The sequence below is a fragment of the Myxocyprinus asiaticus genome, chromosome 25 (assembly GCF_019703515.2).
Source record: "Myxocyprinus asiaticus isolate MX2 ecotype Aquarium Trade chromosome 25, UBuf_Myxa_2, whole genome shotgun sequence".
Taxonomy (NCBI): Eukaryota; Metazoa; Chordata; class Actinopteri; order Cypriniformes; family Catostomidae; genus Myxocyprinus; species Myxocyprinus asiaticus.
Window position 1 is genome coordinate 4,493,112 of NC_059368.1, and position 21,021 is coordinate 4,514,132.

Sequence of the window (21,021 nt, forward strand, 5' to 3'; positions counted from 1 at the left end):
CGACAACAAACTGCAACACTAGGTAACGTTATCTTAGAGATGAAATCTAGCAAACGTCCAGCTCCCAGCACAACACCGACTCCTACACAAACTCAGAGTAAGCCAAAAAAAAAAAAAATGTATCTATTGAATCCCGTGTGGCTACACGGGAACGTGATCGTGGTCGAGCGAAAACCAGAGTGAACATCGGCAGGGCATTTGATTACTGGAGGGAACTTCGTTTGGTTTTGGGCATCAAAACCGACCCTGAATTGGTGTTCTTCTTATTGGACAAGTAAGCATGCATAACTGCAAAGCATGTGAAAAATACTGCCATAAGGATTGATCTGTATAATTTTAGCTAAACTACAATAACACATGAAGTGAATGCTAGACAGTGTTCAAGATAATGCCAAAAGACCCATTCATTAGTGTAACGTAACTTGGTTATACAGAAAATATATACATTCTATTATTATAAAACAATAGCGCATCAATATATCAGAATGACAGTTGTGATGGAATCACATCAATACTGAATTGTGTCAACATATTTATAATGTACAGTCTATTTTATAAACAGATACTGTCATCATCCACCAAATTTAGCTAACAGCTATTGATAAAGCTGGCTAGCTAGCTAATGCCGACATAGGCTATCGTATAAATGCAGTCAATGTATCATGCAAAGAAAAGTGATTACTTCAAACTACAGTCTCGCATAGACAGACTTATATCCACACTTTGTTTTAGCCCTGTTGCAGCACTGGAGAGTCAAAGATAATATACAGTCTCAAAGTTTGTAGTAAAACAATCATAACTGTGTAATTTGAATCATGCTACCTCATCTGTCAGCATGATGCCGGTGGATCACGTTCAGTCTCTTTGTACGTTACGACATTGTTTTGGCTGATGCTCGCTTGCTCACATCCCTATGGAGTGTGTGCACGAGCAACAAGTAGCTGGCTGCAGTTCACTTAACGGCCACAGGCGTCATTAATAACAAGGGTTTCTGAATCTTACATACTGCACCTTTAACCTAAAACTTTTTTATTTTATCCCCTTTCCTCTCCAATTTGGAATGCCCAATTCCCACTACTTAGTAGGTCCTCTTGGTGGCACAGTTACTCACCTCAATCTGGGTGGCGTAGGACAAGTCTCAGTTGCCTCCGCTTCTGAGACTGTCAATCCGCGCATCTTAGCACGTGGCTCGTTGTGCATGACACCGTGGAGACTCACAGCATGTGGAGGCTCATGCTACTGTCCGCGATCTACACAAAACTTACCACGCGCCCCATTGAGAGTGAAAAGGAGGTTACCCCATGTGACTCTACCCTCCCTAGCAACCGGGCCAATTTAGTTGCTTAGGAGACCTGGCTGGAGTCACTCAGCACACCCTGTATTTGAACTCACGACTCCAGGTGTGGTAGTCAGCGTCAATATTCGCTGAGCTACCCAGGCCCCCTTAACCTAAAACTTTAACCTAAACCTAACCAATAGTCTCCTAAATGCAAATGCGACATGAAAAGCACATTTTCTGAAGCAACCATGTCATTTCAAGTCGCTTCTATGACGCTTTCATGTCACGTGTCAGCTTGCGTGTTTGGCTGGGCTTGAACTGCGGTCTTCCGAGGCTACCGTGCAAGCTAATCAAATTGGAATAAGTGTGTAAATGTAGGTGGGTCTGTAATACAAGTGTTAAAATGTATCATTTTTCAAATTATGCGTTATAGTAAAAGTGATTCAATCCACCTTTTTCCTGACTTCTCTATGGACGGTGCAATTACAGCGTTTTTTTCAGCAATCGCCGTCGAAAGCATATGTCCATACACAGATTTTAGTGAGAAAGGGATTTACGTTAAGTAAACAGGGAGTGTTCCGTCATTTTTTGACTGTCATTAGTGATTATTTCAATGCTTGGTAATGTGAATAAGCTGCGAATCGGAAGTCTAGCATCCACTTTGGGAGAATGCGCTAAGCATAATGGGTTGTTTCGCCGCCCGTGAAAATCATGGATACCATAACATAAAATAAGTGTTTATAATGTCACAATCAGCCATTGTAGACGTGATTTGTGTGAAAGTTTTTTTTTTAACATATGTATGTTTTTTTAATAGGGCATTACATCAGATAGTACAGTTGTCACATAAAAACAAGTCCAAGTTTACATATTGCCAAAGTAAGAAAAATAAAACCATTCAAACGCACACACACACATACACAAAAACGAATACAACAACACCCATTCAAAAAATTATCTGAATGCATTTTCTTTAGGTTGGAAGGGTGGTAATTGGTCAAAATATGAGAGGGTGGGTAGCCATGTTTTATCAAATTGATTTGATCTGATGTCCCTCTTAATGCAAATGTTATTACAGCACGTAAAAGTCAGCTTGCAAAAATGTAGTTATAGTAACGTTCATTCTATGAAAATTAAGTTGGTCTATAAACTTTAATACGCTTACCTCGTCTTATTCCAAACCCAGATGTTTTCTTTCTTCTGTTGTACACGAGATTTGCCAATTACAATCATGTACAGCTTTGGGTTAGGGGTTAAACTTAGGAAAAATTGCCATAACATGACATGTTTGTCATTTTGTTTATTTTTCTCTATGGGAGTAAAAGCCATACGGTTGTGTGCGAGACATCTCATACAATTTCTTAGAATTGCGCCATCTCATACTATTATTAGAGACGGGGTTGGAATTTGCGGTAAAACACCATTGAGTTGATAAGCCACATTAAAGATTTATTAATAATTAGTTTTTGCTCTCTTAACTATGCACAATTATATAGTTATTTGTATTTAGCGTTTGTTTTTCCCTGCTGTTCGTGACCCTGTCAGAACAAACCTACTGTACAACCCTGTAAGGGGGTTCAGTGGAAAGGAGGAGGCGAGAACCGGCTTGACAACTTAAATAATAATTTAATGAACAACTTAAACAAACACACAACCATAAACACACACAGTACAGCTGCCTGTAATTCTCTCTCTCTCGAACTGTCGTACCCGGCCGCCTTTATCCCTCGCGCGCCCCATCAGATTGATTGGGGACCGGGCGTGCATCATTCCAGCCCGGCCCCGCCCTCCTCGGCTCTACAGACCCATTTTTGGATCCTGACCCACAAGTTGAGAACGACAATAACTTGTTCAGAGATGAACTTAAAATAATCTTCTAAGGCATCTAGTTATAAATCCCTTTTGGTTCTAACTGGAACTTTTTATTGTAAGCAGACTTATAATGTATTGTATATTAGTGTATATTATAGTAATATAGTGTGTGATGAGTGATTTTATGGTGTATTTTAAAACTTGCCAGACATGATTACTATGAACTGTTGTACGAAAAGAGTTGCGTAAAGATTCTTTTATGTTCAACAATTCCTTTAAAACGGCAAGATCCAACCTCATAAGCCTCTTAAGCTGAGCTGTGTGTGTGTGTGTGTGTGTGTGTGTGTGAATCATAATTAGCAGCTACTAAGCTCTATTGTTGTGCCATGTTGACACTCTCTCTCCACACACACACACACACACACACACACTAGTTTGTTTCCTGTTCTCTGAGGTTGACTATCAAAGTTGAACCTGAGGTCACATCCTGAAGTTAATTAGAGTTTTTAGAATAAACTGTCTATGTTGAGCTTTGATGTGAACACTGACTGTCCATTTATTTCACTGGTATTTTCTCCTTGAGCATTCTGTCACAGACATGTGTGTGTGTGTGTGGTTTCTGTTGGCCAGATGTTCTCCTAATGGCTGCGTTTGGGTTTTTGAGGGAATACCTTCACAATGTCTTCTCTCTCATGTGTGAAACTCCGCTCTATAATTTTCCCAAAATATCATCCACGAGAGTGGAGGCAGTTTGGTGCCGCTTCAGTGAACCACGCTAAAGATTTTCTTAGGACTAAAGACGATTAGCCACACTAAGTTAGCTCAAATCACACCATAAGCACATTTAATTTCAGCTAATTGCTCCAGATAAGAGCCACACAAACATTAAATGGCAGAGCTGATCTTACACAAAGCATTTAGTTAAGTTTTTCTCACTGGAGCTGCTCACTGACGTTTCACTAAGGGTGCACTTTAATGACTTGTAAGGCCATGCATTTCCAGGTTAGCATTTCATAACCAACTACATTTATGAGCTTTTTCAAACACAATCAAATTGCCAAGTAGCTCAACTGATAGAGCGTTGCACTTGCGATGTAAAGTATCGGGGTACAAGTCCTGAAGAGCACACAAATCGACACGTGAGTCGAAAGTGTCGTAGAAGCACCATAAAATGACATGTTGTGTTTTTCATGTCACACTTGCTTTTATGACACTATCGGTTGGGTTTAGGTTCATGGTTTAGGGTAGGGAGGTCAGTTTTGTTGATTTAAAACACAGCAGCGCATTAACCTTAAAAACTTCATCCGTTTGGGCGAGTTTTTAACTCGTTTTTAGCGCCTCACAGTGGACATTTCACCACGGAACTGCCGCGATACACGTAAGGAACCATGTAATATTATTTTGCAAAAATGTTGCCACAGGTCATGTAATTTTCATGAGATCAGGCTCATCATTTAAGTATCAAAGGTTGACTGATTATATGGTTCCTTACGTGTATTGCGGCAGTTCCGAGGTGAAATGTCCACTGTGAGGCGCTAAAAGCGAGTTAAAAACTCACCCAAACGGATTAGGTTTTTAAGGTTAATGCGCTGCTGTGTTTTAAATCAACAAAACCGACCTCCCTAAGACATCAAACGCCATTGTTTATCGCATGTCTCGTAACCAATTGCAACATGCCAAGTTTGAATATACAGAAGAACAGCAAATGCTGAACTGGCAGACTGTGTGTATTTATTGTGCTTTGCACAATGTTACTCTGCAGATGTGTGTAATTCACCCCTCTTCTCTCTCCACCAATCACAGAGCAGCATCATTTAAACAGAGGGAAACCCCAGCACTGATTAACACATTCTGTTTCTTGCTAATCATCTTTCATATGGCTCCTGTGTTTGAGGGACTGTTAGGGCAGTAAGTTACCCCCATCTTCCCCTGGGTCACATGACAGAGCTAAATCTAAACATTTCACTTCTACAGGCCACATGACCAGTGCAGTAGCATTTTTTTTCCACCCGTGGACACATTAGGTATATTTGGAATAGAATACTATTATATACAATTGCTGCAGTATGTATACTGTGCACAGTATATGAATTTTCTGTATGCATACCACACCTGAATGAGATACTACTTTTGTCAAAATGTGCAGTATACAAGCAGAGTGCAGTATGCAGTGCACTAGTATTTCAGTTTGCAGTGGAATACTATTGTACTAATTATTGCATAGGATACTGTGTGCATACTTTCCTGCCTTTTATTTATTTGTATTTTTCAAAATATAATAGTATTTGAAACGGTGTGCTGTATGCAATGATAAACATTTCAAAAAGTAGTATCCTAATAGCATTGTTTTCTCCTCATCATGACCTCTGCGGTGCTTTAAATCAATAGTTCACACAAAAATAAGAATGTTGTTATTATTTACACACCCTCATGTTGCTCCAAACCTGTATGACTTTCTTTCTTCCGTGGAACACAAAAAGAGATGTTTGGCAGAATGTTAGTCTCAGTCACCATTAAATTTAACTGCATCTTTTTTCCATGTAACGAAAGTGAATGGTGCCTGATGCTAACATTTTGCCAGTCGCCAGGATTCGCAGGTCAAAGTTCACCAAACTTGAACTTTCCTCTGCAGCGTAGTGCGAAATTTATTCGCATGAGCTTGCTTTTCCAGTCTCCTGCGTTTGGATGCCTCTGAATGGGAGTGAATGGAGCGCAAGTGTGACAGCGCCTTTATTTCTTATTAGGTTTTCATATGAAAACCTCCCCGAAGTGTTCTGATATTGTTAGTTTATCATTATAAAAAAAACTACAAATAACCATTAGAGTACGTTCTGTTTACGTTGTTATTAGGTTGTCACACAAAAACCTACCTGCAATGTTCTGGGAATGTTATTTTATGGTTATAAAATAAAACCTAAAAATAACCATTAGACAACGTTCTGTAAATGTTCCTGTTAGGTCGTCATACAAAAACCTTTCTGCAGTGTTCTAGGAATGTTAGTTTATGTTAAAAATTAAAACCTAAAAATAACCATTAGAGTACGTTCTGTATACGTGCTTATTAGGGTGCCACACAAAAACTTATCAGCAAAGTTCTGGGGATGTTAATTTATGGTTATAAAATTAAAACCTAAAAATGACCATTAGAGAACATTCTTTATACGTTCTTTTTAGGCTGTCACACAAAAACCTCCCTGCAATGTTCTGGGAATGTTATTTGATAGTTCTAAATTGAAAAACTAAAAATAGTCATTAGAGAACGTTCTGTAAATTTTCTTACTAGGGTGTCACACAAAAACCTCACAGTAACGTTCTGGGAACGTTAATTTATGGTTATAAAAACAAACCTAAAAATAGCCATTAGAGAACATTCTTTATATGTTCTTTTTAGGCTGTCACACAAAAACCTCCCTGCAATGTTCTGGGAACGTTATTTGATGGTTCTAAATAGAATAACTAAAAAATTACCATTAGAGAATGTTCTGTATACATTCTTATTAGGTTGTCACACAAATACCTTTCTGCAAAGTTCTGGGAATGTTAGTTTATGGTTATAAAAATAAAACCTTAAAATAAGCCATTAGAGAATGGGCTGTTAACATTCTGGGAACATTAGTTTATGGTTTTAAAATGTAAGAGAACATTCCTAGAATGTTAGGAATTGGTTCCCAAAAATATTATTAAACGGGGGAACCATATGCTCACTTTAGGGGAACGTTCTGTGTTTGCTGTGGTGTTCCACATAAGAAAGAAGGTCATATGAGTTTGGAACAACATGAAGGTGAGTAAATAATGACAACAGTTTCATTTTTGGGTGAACTATCCCTTTAATAGTATGGCATTCTGAACATGAATTAATATAGGATGATTATTATAGGATGTCTCTACAGCTGTGGCTCTTTCTGTCTGTTTTCACCCCATTGTTCTGCTGTGTTATTGTGTTCTCTTCAGGTAAACCTCCACCTGCTTTGAGCTTAAACTTTAAACCATTTCATATTGTGGTAATCAGTGCCCTGCAGGCCGTTTTCTGATTGGACGTCCAACATAGGTGTTGTCTGTCATCTGAATCATGATTGGTGAAAGGAGCTGTCAGTCAGTGGGTGAAATGTTGGCTTCTGTCCGAGAACAATAGCAGTAGGGATTGTGTTCAGAAAGCCGACAGCAATCCATGGAATCCCGGGTGGATTGTACAGCATTCCTTTCATGAGTAGGGAAATGGGCCTTTCTGTACTACACCATGTTTTCTACTATATTAATATTTTTTCTTTAAAGGGATAGGTCACCCAAAAATTTTAATTCCATCATTTACTCACCCTCATGTAGTTCCAAACCTGTTTGACTTTTTATTCTTCCATGGGACATGGATTGTTTGCCTCATTCACCATTCACTCTCATTGCATTTATTTATTTATTTATTTATTTTACTATACAATGAAAATGAGTGGTGACAGAGGCTGCCAGACCTTGACATCTCCATTTGTGTTCCACAGAAGAAAGAAAATCAAATGGGTTTGGAACAAAATGAGAGTGAGTAAATGATGACATGTATTTTCATTTTGGGGTGAACAATCCCTTTAAATATGTTAACATCATGATTAATGTAAAAAAATAAAAATATCTGCTGCAAAAAAATTAACTTTTTATCTATAGTTCACATTCAGCGACTGTCGTCTTTGTTTGTGATAAACATACAGCAAACACAAAAATTTTGTTGCGGAGGGTTCCGGTTTCAGACAAATGGCCCACCCTCGATCAGAAATCACTCAACGCTGACATGATGTCATCACTCTCAGCATCTTCCTCTTGTTAGTCTGATGAATGACATTCTTTGAAGAGTTAAACATGTGCTTCTTGTTCTCCTGAGCCCCGCCCACTGCTGTAGCAGAGGTCACCATGGTGATGTGTGTAACTACGGTTACTGTGACAAATGATTATCATTAGACTAATGGAGAATGGAGGCTCTGATTTTGCGATGTGTGTAAGTGCTTTTCTCAAGTGTTTGTGAGTTCTTGAAGTTCAGGAGACAGAAACTTTCACATTTACAGCATCATGCTGAAACAAAAGAAAACATTTTTAGATTATAAATGTAGATTTTTTTTTTTAATGCACTACCCCTTTTGGGTTTGAGGTATGAGGGATGACATTATTTATGAAATTTTAAGAAGAAAATATGAGTGGTTTTTGCCCCTGCAAAACTCACTGCCCACAATGCCAAGGTGTTGTGGGTAGTTGCCAGGGAGTTAATATCCAGTTGCTAAGGTATTTGTATTTTTTATTTTGCAGTGTGGTTGCTAGGGTGTTCTAGGTGGTTTCTAGGGTGTTCTAGGTGGTTTCTAGGGGGTTGCTTACTGTTTCAAGAGCCACATGTCCCAGTGTTCTGGTTTCAGGTATGGCTCGGGTCTCTCATTCAGTGTAAGTCTATGAGATTTTTTCACCCATTTTAAATCTGATCACTTAGAAATGTAATAGCACACCTCTCCTCAACAATCAGCATGACTTGAGGTATCATTCATCTCTGTAGCACAAACATGCGGGATGAACTTATCCTGTGTTCCAAACGGGATGATTCAGCCTCCAATCGGCACTTAAAAGAGAGAACAAGCATAATAGCCATGCTGTATGATTGCTTCAAACAGAATTTCCAATAAAAATGAATTAAAAGGTGAGCTTCGATTAAACTTTGTTTTTGAGCCCCACACCTCTCAGCCCTCCAGTGCACTCACAGTGGATGGTAAAGTCTTACAGGGCATAGGGACTATCACTTCTGAATGAAACACCATTAGTGTTAGGGGTGTTTAAATCACTATACCTCAGTATGAGCCATAGTAATAGTGGTGATGCTTGCATTAGCAAGAGCCACAAATGACCATTTCTTCAACCGGAGTGGAATTTCTGTTCTAAAACACAAATCTTTTTTCTCTGTTGACTTGACAAACTTTCTTTCACACACTTTCTCATCTGATGTCCTGCTTGGTTCGGTTAAGTGGCTTGTTTTTAAAAACTAATCCTTGGATGATTACGGTGTGAGTGTCTGAAGCTTTGGTGGTCCACTCATTACAGGTCTGGACTGGTTTTGCACATTGAGTTTATGTAAGTGTGTGTGTGTGTGTGTTTACATTATTTCTTTGGTGAAGAGAAATGACATCACTGGTTTTGAGAATTACTTTACATTGTAAAGTTGGACATTCTTCTCTTTCTTCCAACTACATAAACAGAAAGCACATTTTCTGACCATAACTAAAAAGTGGTTATGGTTCAAACATTGCAAACCTTAAAAGATGAGTTGTGCAATTGCTTGTGCAACTATCATCACTAAACAGAATTGTAACAATAACTAGAAATGAAAAGTATTCCAAGACTCACTTTGACATTGGCTTGAAAAGTTTTAAAAGCTTTTAGTATGAAGGAACAGATAGATAGATAGACAGACAGACAGACAGATAGACAGACAGATCGATCTGAGATATGTGGGTAAAAGATTGTTGCCGACGTCTTTGAAAATGTTATTTTATCGATATGTCTGTTATTTGACACAATGATTGTTGCCTTGGTAACAGTTGCTGTGTTGTGTTTCCGTGGCAGGTTATCTGTCGCGCGTGCTGAGGAATTATACTGAACAAGCGTGCGACGGAGACTTCCTGACTGTTCGCTGTCCGCCCAGAACATCCATCACTGTCCAATCAGCTTTCTATGGCAGAAAAGACTCTGCCCATTCACCACAGTGCCCACCCACTTATAACAGTGCTGGGACACGCTCAGAGAATGACATCACTTCCTGTAATGTGTCAACATCCTTGCAGGTAACAACACGTGAAAAATGTATTGATAAAAGCACACTACCGTACTCCTCGTACTCTTTCTGCATTTTGAATTATTTATATGGTGCACTCTATGCAAATTATCTGTATGCATAGAAAAACCTACTACATTTGTCAAAATATGCAGTACACAGCAAAGCACACTAGGTGGAACACTGTATCCCACAATGCAATGCACTCGATGTGACCTTCCATTTCCAGTGTAACAGATGAAGCAGAACTAATAATAGTCACAATTTTTAACATTATTTGATCATCTGTGGAGTTAATATTGTGTCTGTTAACCAAAAAAGCCCATTTTTTTTCCTTAAAACATACAAAAATATATATATATTTGGTTGCGTTTTTAAAAGTTTTGCTCTCACAACTTTTTTTATGGTTTGAAAGCATTCTTTTTTTTTTTTTTTTGCAATTAAAAAAACAAAAATAAACACAATAATTACTCCATAACTACTGAGAGTTCTTTGTTTGTTTGTTTCTTTTTTTACACAAAATTTTGTTTCAAATGCTAAATAACTCCAATTTGATAACTGGATGCCACTTGCTGTAATAATCATGAAGTATATTGAGGTCATGGAACAAATAAAGTGATGTCATGTGATAACAATATAGCATTACTATTGGAAATATGTTTCAATGGCTGTTATTCCCTTTCACACAAATCACGAGTAAAACGGCAGATTATCAGTTTGTAAACACATACTTTTCATCTTATTCCTCACACAATACTATCTTATGACATCTAAACACTTTTACTACAGTGCTTGACTTGTAAGGCGATACATTTTAACATTTGCATTACATAACTAACTACATTTACAAGCTTGTTCAAGTGCGATCAAGTAGCTCAACTGATAGAGCATTGCATTTGCGATTCAAAGGACCAGGATACGAGTCCTGAAGAGCACGCGATTTGACACGTCAGCCGAAAGCGTCAGAAGCACCTCAAAATGACGTGGTTGCTTCAGCAATTGCGTTTTTCATCTCACATTTGCTTTTTATGACCCAGTCGGTTAGGTTTAGGTTTAAGGTTTAGGGTTGGGAGGTCAGTTTTGTTGATTTAAAAACTCAATAGAGCATTAAACTTAATCTCATCTGTTTGGGAAGAAACTCGATTTTAGCGCCACACAGTGGACATTTCACAGCAGAACTGCCGCGATATATGTAATAACCATGTAATAGCATTTTGCAAAAATGTCCCTACATTCACTAATTTTCAGATAGATCAGGCTGGTCAATAATCTTTGAAAATGCAATTAGGTAAAATTTGTAAAATGTTTATGCGGTATGTGTTTGAATTCATATCTTTGTGTGTGGCACAGTATTACCTCATAGTGCGGCGGTTTTCTTTGTGCATCCAAATGGGAGTTTAATATCAGTAAAGTTGGTGTTTTAAAGTGATAAATGAGAGTTCGTTCGATTCGGTTTGGAGCAACGCACACCGTGGTGTTGGTTTGTTTGAACTGCGGCATCTCTGACAGCACACACACGCATGATTTACGACTGCACACTTGGTTACCACACATTATAAACACACACATGCACACATGCACAGGACTGCGTGCTGGAGTTAAATTACACTGTGTTTTTATGCCCGAGGGGAGAGAAATCTACTGCTGGAAAAATTAAAGCTGTGGTATGTACCTGAATGAAAACATCCTGCTCAGAGTTGTCTTTTTTTCTCTCTGTGTCTGTCTCTCTGCAGAAGATGTTGGATGAATGTGAAGACAGGAGAAGCTGTCATGTTCTTGTCAACAGTCGTTTGTTTGGGACGGACCCCTGTCCAAATGTCAGCAAATACCTCAGCGTGTGGTACAAGTGCAGGCCGAGTGAGTATCTCACACAATTTGTTCAATGTTCACCTAACTATCTACAGGAATGAGGATGTACAGTAGACTTCTATTGTTTTTAAATAAGACGTTTGGCCCTCACTAGTATAGTCAAATCTGTCCACACACACAGTATGGCTGCATTTCTCCTGCATCTCTTTCTCTCAGCAAGTTATTGTATTCTGTTATCTGAGCATAGAGAGAGAGAGAGATCTGTCCATTCCTCTCTCTTCCTCTCATGCTGGTCTGTAAAATAAAGTTCTGCTCCGCTGTTACAGGTCACTGTGTTTGTTAAAGCTCTGCTATACACATACACAGAAATCTTACACAGAGAATCCCTATTATTTTGTCATATTTTCCCATTTATAATTGAAATCATGCTGGTGCTCATGCCAGAACCATATTTTAGTTTAGAATTCATTTTTTTACTTCTAGTTTGGGGGGGGGGGGGGCCCTGACTGTGTTTTTTAGATTCAGTTTGGTTTTGAATTTAGGCCACATCCACACTAATCCATTTTTACAAGTTTGGTGGTTCGTGTAGTCATGGAGAGCATTATGGTAAACGGATTTGTCGTGCTGTCTATAACGGAGGGGCTCGAGCACAAGACGGGGCATGAGCTCTGAGATGCCCCCCGCTGGACTATCTGGCTAAAGCAAGAAATAAAATGTCAATTTAAAGCGATAGTTCACCCAAAAATGAAAATTCTCTCATCATTTACTCACCCTCATGCCATTCCAGATGTATATGACTTTCTTTCTTCAGCAGAACACATTTAAAAATAAATAAATAAATAAATAAATAGAAAAATATCTTAGCTCAGTTGGTCCTTAAAATGCAAGTGGATGGTGATTAGACTTTTGAAGCTCCACAAATCACAGACAGTCAGCATAAATGTCATCCATACGACGCCAGCGGTTAAATTAATGTCTTCTAAAGTGACACGATCACTTTTGGCTTGAAAAAGATCAATATTTAAGTAATTTTTAACTCCGGTCATCAGCTGTATGCGCGTGTGAAGTAATCGCGTTGGCATGTGAGACACGAGAGAACTGATGCACGTGCGACACACCCGGAAGAGCAGTGCTGTTTACAACTGAGTAGAAGGTATGCTGTACAGAAGCTTAGTTTGTTTTGGTTTAGATCTGTATTTGTATACAGTATGTTTGTTTACTCACAATGGTGCATTTGTGTGTTTATCCTCAATGTCCGAGAACCGAGAGAAGAATGTGAGATTACATCTGTAACATGCCAAAGCGAATCCGTCACACAAGAGAGTGGGAGAAAAGAAAAAAACAAGAGCGTTGAGTACTCCCCAATTTGGAATGCCCAATTCCCAATGCGCTCTAAGTCCTCGTGGTGGCGTAGTGACTCGCCTCAATCCGGGAGGCGGAGGACGAATCCCAGTTGCCTCCGCGTCTGAGACCGTCAATCCGCGTGGCTTGTTGAGTGCATTACCACGGAGATGTAGTGCATGTGGAGGCTTCATGTTATTCTTCGCGGCATACACGCACAACTCACCACGCGCCCTACAGAGAGCGAGAACCACATTATAGCGACCACGAGGAGGTTACCCCATGTGACTCTACCCTCCCTAGCAGCCGGGCCAATTTGGTTGCTTAGGAGACCTGGCTGGAGTCACTCAGCACGCCCTGGATTCGAACTCGTGACTCCATGGGTGGTAGTCAGCGTCAATACTCGCTGAGATACCCAGGCCTCCGAACTCGGCGCTCTTGTGCATACTGCTGCTGACCGGAAGCGATGATTTATAGTTAAAAAGTACTTATATATTTATCTTTTTCACACCAAAAGCGATCGTATCACTTTAGAAGACATTAATTTAACTGCTGGCGTCGTATGGATGACATTTATGATGACTGTCTGTGATTTTTTTGGAGCTTCAAAAGTCTTCAAAATCACCATTCACTTGCATTTTAAGGACCTGCTGAGCTGAGATATATTTCTATTTTTCTTCAAATGTGTTCTGCTGAAAAAAGGCAGTCATACACACCTGGGATATCATGAGGGTGAGTAGATAATGAGAGAATTTTCATTTTTGGGTGAACTATCCCTTTAAATAATAATTGGTATAGGCAGTATAAAATATAAAGTTGGAGATGGGGAGGTGGAGGGATGGCAGAAGAATTGTCACCGGTGTGAGGGAAACAGCTGCTTAAATATCATTGTGATATGAGCCTTCTGAACTAATGTTTGGAACTTGATTTAGTTTGAAACTCTGTTTTCAGTTTCCTAATGTCTTCGTTTTTCAAAGTATGCCTTACTGGAGAGCGTTTTAAAAACGCTCTGTTCTCAGTGGCGGAAAATGCATTTATAGTGAGGTTGAGAGGTATAAACGTCGCAAAATGTGCATGTTCAAACGAAAACGCATTAGTGTGGATGTAGACTTAGTTTTGCTATTTTTGGTTAACTGATATAATTTAAATAATATGTTTAATTTTGTTGCATGTTTGTGGTCTTTTCACGTTTAATGAAGACAGGTTGTAAAGGTTTACATTTTTATAATATACTCTGTTACAAAATCTAAAATGATAAAAAATGAGGACGTTTTTATTTTAGTTAGTTTTCGAGTTATGAAAATGCAAAGTCATGTTGGTTTTTACTTTCTTTTCAGATAATGGAATTTTTTTTATTTAGTTTTCACTTTTTAGATTTTTTTAACCATGATAAAGCTAGCCGGAACCGTTTTTAAGAACCGCTCACGCTCCCACTAGGGCTGTTCCGATGCAATCAAAATGATATAGCGCAATACTTGTTCTCGCAATATTGTCATATACATATTGTATCGTGAGGTGCTTGGCAATACCCAGCCCTACCTTCCACAGATTTGAAAACCAAACAATGATGACCAGTAACCGAGTATGTTACTAAATAACTTTTTGTTTTGTTTTCGAAGCCTATGAATTTTAAAAACATATTTTAACATCCAAAGTAATTTGATTCACTGTCTTTATATCATCACAAGCTGCTTTTGATGTAATTGTCAAAAGTTATTTCAATATATAATGTGTAAAATTAATTGCAGTCAATTCACATATATCATTTTAAATACACTCATTTTGCACTTCTTAAAATATTCTGTTTCACTCGTATATAGATTACAGATTACAGATTACAGTAGCAAAATTGGTTGCAAATGCCGCTTTATGTTGACTTTAAACTAAACTGTGTGTGTATGTGTTCTATCTCTAGATGAGTATAAGAGTAAAGTTGTGTGTGAAGGGGAGCGGTTGCGGTTGGGCTGTAAAACGGGGATGCAAATCGCGGTTTATTCTGCAATGTTTGGCCGCACGCAGCAGGGAACGCTGGAGTGTCCTCCACACCACTGGAGGGCGTCACCTGTCGGTAAGAGCTCAAACTCACTTCATTTTCTCCAGGTTCAACAATTATGTTGTGCTCAAAAAAAGATACTACTGTGCTATTCTTCCTATTTCTGCTATGTACAGTTGTGCTCAAAAGTTTGCATACCCTGGCAGAAATTGTGGAATTTTGGCATTGATATTGAAAATATGACTGATCATGCAAAAAAACTGTCTTTTATTTAAGGATAGTGATCATATGAAGCCATTTATTATCACATAGTTGTTTGGCTCCTTTTTAAATCATAATGATAACAGAAATCACCCAAATGGCCCTGATCAAAAGTTTACATACCCTTGAATGTTTGGACTTGTTACAGACACACAAGGTGACACACACATGTTTAAATGGCAATTCAAGTTTAATTTCTCACACCTGTGGCTTTTTACATTGCAATTAGTGTCTGTGTATAAATAGTCAGTGAGTTTGTTAGCTCTCATGTGAATGCACTGAGCAGGATAGATACTGAGCCATGGGGAGCAGAAAAGAACTGTCAAAAGACCTGCGTAACAAGGTAATGGAACTTTATAAAGATGGAAAAGGATATAAAAAGATATCCAAAGCCTTGAAAATGCCAGTCAGTACTGTTCAATCACTTATTAAGAAGTGGAAAATTCGGGGATCTCTTGATACCAAGCCAAGGTCAGGTAGACCAAGAAAGATTTCAGCCACAACTGCCAGAAGAATTGTTCGGGATACAAAGAAAAACCCACAGGTAACCTCAGGAGAAATACAGGCTGCTCTGGAAAAAGATGGTGTGGTTGTTTCAAGGAGCACAATACGACGATACTTGAACAAAAATGAGCTGCATGGTCGAGCTGCCAGAAAGAAGCCTTTACTGCGCAAATGCCACAAAAAAGCCCGGTTACAATATGCCCTACAACATCTTGACATGCCTCACAGCTTCTTGCACACTGTAATTTGGAGTAATGAGACCAAAATAGAGCTTTATGGTCACAACCATAAGCGCTATGTTTGGAGAGGGGTCAACGAGGCCTATAGTGAAAAGAATACCATCCCCACTGTGAAGCATGGTGGTGGCTCACTGATGTTTTGGGGGTGTGTGTGCTCTAAAGGCATGGGGAATCTTGTGAAAATTGATGGCAAGATGAATGCAGCATGTTATCAGAAAATACTAGAAGACAATTTGCATTCTTCTGCACGAAAGCTGCGCATGGGACGCTCTTGGACTTTCCAGCACGACAATGACCCTAAGCACAAGGCCAAGTTGACCCTCCAGTGGATACAGCAGAAAAAGGTGAAGGTTCTGGAGTGGCCATCACAGTCTCCTGACCTTAATATCATCGAGCCACTCTGGGGAGATCTCAAATGTGCGGTTCATGCAAGACGACCAAAGACTTTGCATGACCTGGAGGCATTTTGCCAAGACAAATGGGCAGCTATACCACCTGCAAGAATTTGGGGCCTCATAGACAACTATTACAAAAGACTGCACACTGTCATTGATGCTAAAGGGGGCAATACACAGTATTAAGAACTAAGGGTATGCAGACTTTTGAACAGGGGTCATTGCATTTTTTCTTTGTTGCCATGTTTTGTTTTATGATTGTGCCATTCTGTTATAACCTACAGTTGAATATGAATCCCATAAGAAATGAAAGAAATGTGTTTTGCCTGCTCACTCATGTTTTCTTTAAAAATGGTACATATATTACCAATTCTCCAAGGGTATGCAAACTTTTGAGCACAAATGTATACTAAGAAATAGTACAAGTAGTATGGTAGCATGCTATTCCATACATAGCATTACTTAATGGCAACAACATTACACTTTAAGTAGACATTTAATTTTTTGATGAAAAGATGCTAGGGTTGTGGGTGGTTACCAGTGCATTACTACAGTATGCGGTTGCTAAGTTATTCGGACAGTTTTTAGTATGCTGCATTGTGAATGACAAAATCCAATTAAAAATGAGGGAACAAATGTTAAACTATTGATTTAAAGTTGTTGATTATATATTTTAATTTTGTTGCAATATATTCAGATATATACAAATATAATGTAGTTTGAGGGTGTGGGCAGACCGGCTCGATTGCATCATTCATAGTGCATCATAATTGATGGTCGCTGCAGAGCTCTTTTGCCGCACTTTGTTCTCTGTTTGGTGGATGTTTTCTCTTAAGGATTATGGGTAATGTAGTTCTTAAACAGGTAATACTTGTTTTGTAAAAATGAAGTTGAAATTAAGCAGACTGATGGCTTCTGCAGAATCGTATACCATTGATTAACAACTTTGGTGCTTTAACGTTTGTAATCGCTAAACATCAATTCGCTTATGAAGAAAACGTATGGGATTTTTACTTTTGGAACCAGACTGTGGTGTCTATAGTAAAAAGGTCTTGCTCTGAGAGACTGGAGTGTCGGTCCACGTGTAATGGATGGGAATTAACCAATCCTCTATAGCCTAATAAGACTATAAACTCTATAGAAGGCTCACTTTAAGACTATATAGTCTTAATTAAGTGTATTATCTTGTGACATCAGTTTGTTTGGATTAAAAAATGAACACCTGCACTAATCCAATAATCGCATAAATCTTTTATTAACAACCTCTTATGCATTCAATACCAAAAACATCTTAAACACACACACACACACACACACACACACACACACACACACACACACAAAGACCTTATCACACCTGTGCAGGTGCAAAATGACATCACATTTCAGGTGTTTGATTTTTTCTCTACATTTCCCCTGTTTGTACATGTTTGTGTTTGTATATGTGTGCGTGTGGAATACGATACTATCAGTAAGTCTTATTGTTACTGTCTCAGTCTCACTCAGAACTGGTCCTGTTTTGTGTCTCTCATGGGTGTGTATCTAAAGTGCTCGCTGGAAGATGTTTAATGTCAAGAAAATTTCTCGGATGTGTGGGAGGAAATTCTGTCGGAATGTCAGTCTCCTTTTGTCTTGTGACGTGTACCAGCTAATCTCATCTCCTGTTACACACCTGGAGGCCCTGTGTGTGTACAGTATGTGTCTTCTAAGACTGGACATCAATACACACCCACATAGTGACAGTGAAATAATATACAGTAATGTGTGCATCAGTGGTCTGGGAAATAGGGTGGACACTTTTGGCTCCAGGTTAATTCTTGTTTTTGCTATTTAGGGTTGTTTTTGTGGAGTTGCTGGGTGTGTTCACTGTATCAGCAAATGTACTTAGTATTTAGATAAAGAGGTTTAGACATGTATACTCTCTGGGTCCATTCATATCTCAAGTGTTTTTTTGGGTTATAAGGGTAAAACTCATGAAACCGGTCAAGAATATTCACAATGACTCGCAAAAACATGTCCACGTAACATTTCTCCAAAATTATATTTTGAATAAGGAAAATTAATCCTTTTTTAGGACCATTGTTCTGGGTTCAATATAAAAGAAGCTCAATCGACAGCATTTGTTGCATAATGTTGATTACCTTATCGTTTATTTTAAAAAAAGAAGCAAAAATCAATGTTACAGTGGGGCACTTAAAATGGAAGTGAATGGGGCCAGTCCATAAACATTAAAATACATACTGTTTGGGGCCTGGGTAGCTCAGCGAGTAAAGACGCTGACTACAACCCCTGGAGTCACGAGTTCGAAATCCAGGGCGTGCTGAGTGACTCCAGCCAGGTCTCCTAAGCAACCAAATTGGCCCGGTTGCTAGGGAGGGTAGAGTCACATGGGGTAACCTTCTCATGGTCGCCATAATATGGTTTGCTCTCTGGTGGGGCGCGTGGTGAGTTGTGCGTGGATGCCGCAGTGGATGGCATGAAGCCTCCACACGCGCTATGTCTCCGCGGTAATGCGCTCAACAAGCCACGTGGTAAGATGCGTGAGTTGATGGTCTCAGATTTGTCCTCCGCCACCTGGATTGAGGCGAGTCACTACACCACCACGAGGACTTAGAGCACATTGAGAATTGGGCATTCCAAATTGGGGAGAAAAAGGGGAGGAAAAAAATAAATAAAATAAATACATACTGTTTAAAAATTAGAGTGACAAGACATAAACATTAGTGTTAACATAATATTAGCCTTAAAATAAATAAATAAAAAAATCTGTGATTTAACGGGATTAGCGCATTAACCAGATTACAGGGTTTAGGGGTATTACGTCGCCAGGACAACAAAATTGTAATATTGGAAATAATATTTACATTTAATAACATTTTCTTTACACAGAAAAGGTTAGTATGTGATTTTATCACACTAAGTGCTTTTATAAAATTATAAGCTTCATATTTCTGCCTTTAAACCCTCCAAAAATTCCATTCTCTTCCATTGGAAGTGCCTCACTGGAACCTCGATTTTTGCTTCTTCTTTTTTTTTTTTTTTTGTAAATGAGGGACGAGTTGATATATTTCTTTGTGGTGATCAACATTATGCCACAAATATTGTGGATTGAGCTAAACTTGTTTTGATCCCAGAACATTCCTATATGACCTTTAAGATTAAGAGTATGTTATTAAAAAATAATGATAAAACTGATATAAAAAAAAAAAATGTAAAATTTGAAAGCATTTCAGTAATAAGAATTTTAGGGGGAATAAAGTGTTTAATTGTCATGAAAATAATGTCACAATGCAAAAAAATAGGCTGCATTTTCTTTATGCAAAATAATTGATTTTGGGGTGAAATGTGACCTGGACCAGGGGCAAAAGTTCTGACAGGAAAAATATTCCTGTCAAGTCTTCATCTTCGCTTGCCCCAAAAAACGAATATTAAAAGATTATATTGTAGTTCATTTTATATTATTAATGTGATAATCAATATATTGTTATAATAAAATTGACTTTAATTTGAAACAATTCATATCTATGGACCTATTCACACTGTGGACGAACAATATGTAATAGGGGTGTTTAAGTGAAATTTAGCCATAGTCATGGTCCTTGATGACATGAATGTGCATGTCATGAGTGCAGAGTGCATGACACAGGCCTACTTCAAATTTGTTTTTGTTTTTTGTTTTTTTATGTCAACATCATTACAAAAATAAGTTGTTTTCTGAAAAAAGGAAGAAAAGAATATGCAAAATGCATAGCCATTTTGGGCTTCCGTACAGTTTCCATACCGTATATTTACCCCACGCAGGGCTGTATATCCCATTTAGAGTCACATTAATGGAGGACTGATGGTGACCCTGAGGTTCAGCTCTCACGTGGATCCAGTTTCTGGGTTCACATGAACCACTCAACCAGAACTAGAGCTTCTCTGCACCAGACAGAAGATCTGTTAGATCAGAGGATATCCAGATCTGTCATACAGGGATATAATAATCCGGAGATGCATCCCAGCAGGGCTATAAAATAGTGTCCTCCTCTTTAACTGTGACGACATTGGCTGGTAGTGTCCTTCATAAATCAGTTCTCTGTTTACTAACAGGGCTCTGTGACCTTTGACCTTTGACATTTGTTAAAGCCATTAGTCCTGAGGTGACGATACGTCTCCAGTCTTCAGATCTCACCCATCCTCTTTCTCTCCTCTATTTCCTTGAATGAGTGATAGTTATGTCAAGTCTTTAGGCTGAAGTCATGCTTTGTGTTAATGGATTGGTAAATGGACCATCACACTTTCTTTAAAAGTTCTGTAAGGTGAGACACAGTAATGCTGTCTTGTAATTGTGACCGGTGGATCCTGGACTCATATAAAAGTTAAATATTGAATATTATTACTTATTTAACTTTTTAATTAAAGCCAATTTATATGTCTTTATGAATCATTTATGTATCATTTATTTGCATTACATTTACAGTACACCATTAAAATCTTACAGGAGAAGAAAAGCAAAATACAACGTCTAATTTTATATTTTGGATTTTGGGGTGTGATATTACTCAGACATTTCTTGACAGTTTTGGGGTGATATTATATGTAAACATTCCTTGTCG

General features: G+C 38.5%; 1 protein-coding gene across 1 annotated transcript in view; it reads left to right on the forward strand.

Annotated features, from left to right (window-relative positions):
• Window positions 1-21,021, forward strand: part of LOC127415750 (protein eva-1 homolog A-like) — a 53,840-nt gene that overhangs the window by 5,925 nt on the left and 26,894 nt on the right. The window contains exons 2-4 of the mRNA XM_051654627.1: window positions 9,674-9,891; window positions 11,615-11,738; window positions 14,947-15,099. Coding sequence (XP_051510587.1) covers window positions 9,674-9,891; window positions 11,615-11,738; window positions 14,947-15,099 — 495 coding nt within the window. The remainder of the gene's footprint in view (window positions 1-9,673; window positions 9,892-11,614; window positions 11,739-14,946; window positions 15,100-21,021) is intronic.